Source organism: Hippocampus comes, unplaced genomic scaffold (genome assembly GCF_001891065.2).
Source record: "Hippocampus comes isolate QL1 unplaced genomic scaffold, H_comes_QL1_v1.1 scaffold15, whole genome shotgun sequence".
NCBI lineage: Eukaryota > Metazoa > Chordata > Actinopteri > Syngnathiformes > Syngnathidae > Hippocampus > Hippocampus comes.
The window spans coordinates 397,017-398,923 of NW_017805917.1; the positions used below are offsets into that span (position 1 = coordinate 397,017).

At 47.6% G+C, this 1,907-nt stretch overlaps 1 protein-coding gene across 1 annotated transcript in view; it reads left to right on the forward strand.

The window, feature by feature from the left end:
• Window positions 1-1,907, forward strand: part of LOC109527582 (histidine-rich glycoprotein-like) — a 34,253-nt gene that overhangs the window by 1,918 nt on the left and 30,428 nt on the right. Inside the window, exons 2-3 of the mRNA XM_019889595.1 lie at window positions 27-331; window positions 395-583. Of these exons, the coding sequence (XP_019745154.1) occupies window positions 27-331; window positions 395-583 (494 nt within the window). The remainder of the gene's footprint in view (window positions 1-26; window positions 332-394; window positions 584-1,907) is intronic.

Sequence of the window (1,907 nt, forward strand, 5' to 3'; positions counted from 1 at the left end):
CCTGGGAAACCACCTGGTCCACCTGGACACCCACCTGGTCCACCTGGATACCCACCTGGTCCACCCGGACACCCACCAGGTCCACCCGGACACCCACCAGGTCCACCCGGACACCCACCAGGTCCACCCGGACACCCACCAGGTCCACCCGGACACCCACCAGGTCCACCCGGACACCCACCAGGTCCACCTGGGAAACCACCTGGTCCACCCGGACACCCACCAGGTCCACCCGGACACCCACCCGGTCCACCTGGGAAACCGCCAGGTCCACCCGGACACCCACCTGGTCCACCTGGGAAACCGCCAGGTCCACCCGGACACCCACCTGGTCCACCTGGGAAACCTCCAGGTCCACCTGGACACCCACCTGGTCCACCTGGGAAACCGCCAGGTCCACCCGGACACCCACCTGGTCCACCCGGGCACCCACCAGGTCCACCCGGACACCCACCAGGTCCACCAGGGAAACCATCGGGTCCACCCGGACACCCACCTGGTCCACCCGGACACCCACCTGGCCCGCCTGGGAAACCACCTGGTCCACCTGGACATCCGCCAGGTCCACCTGGACACCCACCTGGTCCACCACATTAAATCACTGATGCTACAATTAGATTTTTCAACTGAGTGTAAACATCTCCAACATATTTGGAAATACCTAAATAATTGGTGGTTATGTTATCATTCATTTTTAAGGGCTGAAACATTGAAGGAATAATTGTTGGTAAAATATTTATTATTATGCTTTATTTTACATTTAATGATTCCTGTGGAGCGTTTGCTTGGTTTGGTGTGAAGAAATGTTTGCAGAATTGGCAGAGAAATGTCACCTGGCTCCCAGCTGGTCACCGAAGCTTCGAAGACCCAAGAGAAAAGTGCTTATTCTGCTAGACTGACTGTGCTGAAATGTCTATCTCTGATATTGCTGGATCGTGTGTGTACTTTCATGACATACCTGATACCAATATGAATAAAAAGAGAGGGTTTAGGAGAGCCTGCTTTGAATAGCGGTGGGAATTGTATGTGCGCAGTCCTCTTCTATTCGCCTTGCAAGCGAAAACAACATACAGACGTCTTCTCTCATCTTTAGTGTAATTGCATAATTGTTATTTGAGCAATGAACCTGACAAGAATTACTTCTTTTTCGATTACGTTTCTCCAGAGCAGAAAATAACGAGTTTTTCTCATCTAATTCCATTCATTTTGCTCTTGGCCTTATAAAAGCTTCTTTACAGACATGTTAATATAATTTCCTCTTTAAACGTTCTCATCTTTTTTCCAATGAAAAAAATTTTGTGTATTCATTGCATTGATTTCTTTCGTTAAAATAGCTTTTTTAATTTCTTTATTTCGTCCCATTACTATTTCTCTAACTTTGAATTTCAAGTATTGCCATCTTTGCATTGGATTCATTTCAATATTCTGGAGTACTGTATCTGCACGGCAGGTTTGTTGACCATATTACAAAATACTTCATCATTCAACAGGTCATTATTGACAGTTTCCAGAAACCACATAATTCATTATTTTTATAAACAATGTTAATTTAATAGTGATAACTTCATGATCAGATTCCAAAATAAATTGCAAACACGATGGTGAAACCAATTAAAAGTTAATTCGTTCTCTTGAGCCCCGTTCACACGGCAACGTTTGGTCCGACGCTGCGCCGAAACAGATCCAGTCGTAGCTCCACTAAAGAGCTTATACCGAACCAAATTTGATCCACCTCAGCGAGGTGGTTTAAAAATTTGCTCCAGAGCAAATGTTCGTTTGCGACGCTACGCCGGAACAAATGTGCACGTGTGAACGCAGCTGGGCTAAATTTGCTCCAGGGCAAATGCTCGCTTGCAGGGGAGTGGCCTCGCTACGCTCGCTACCAGACGCACGGAATCCGACCCCGG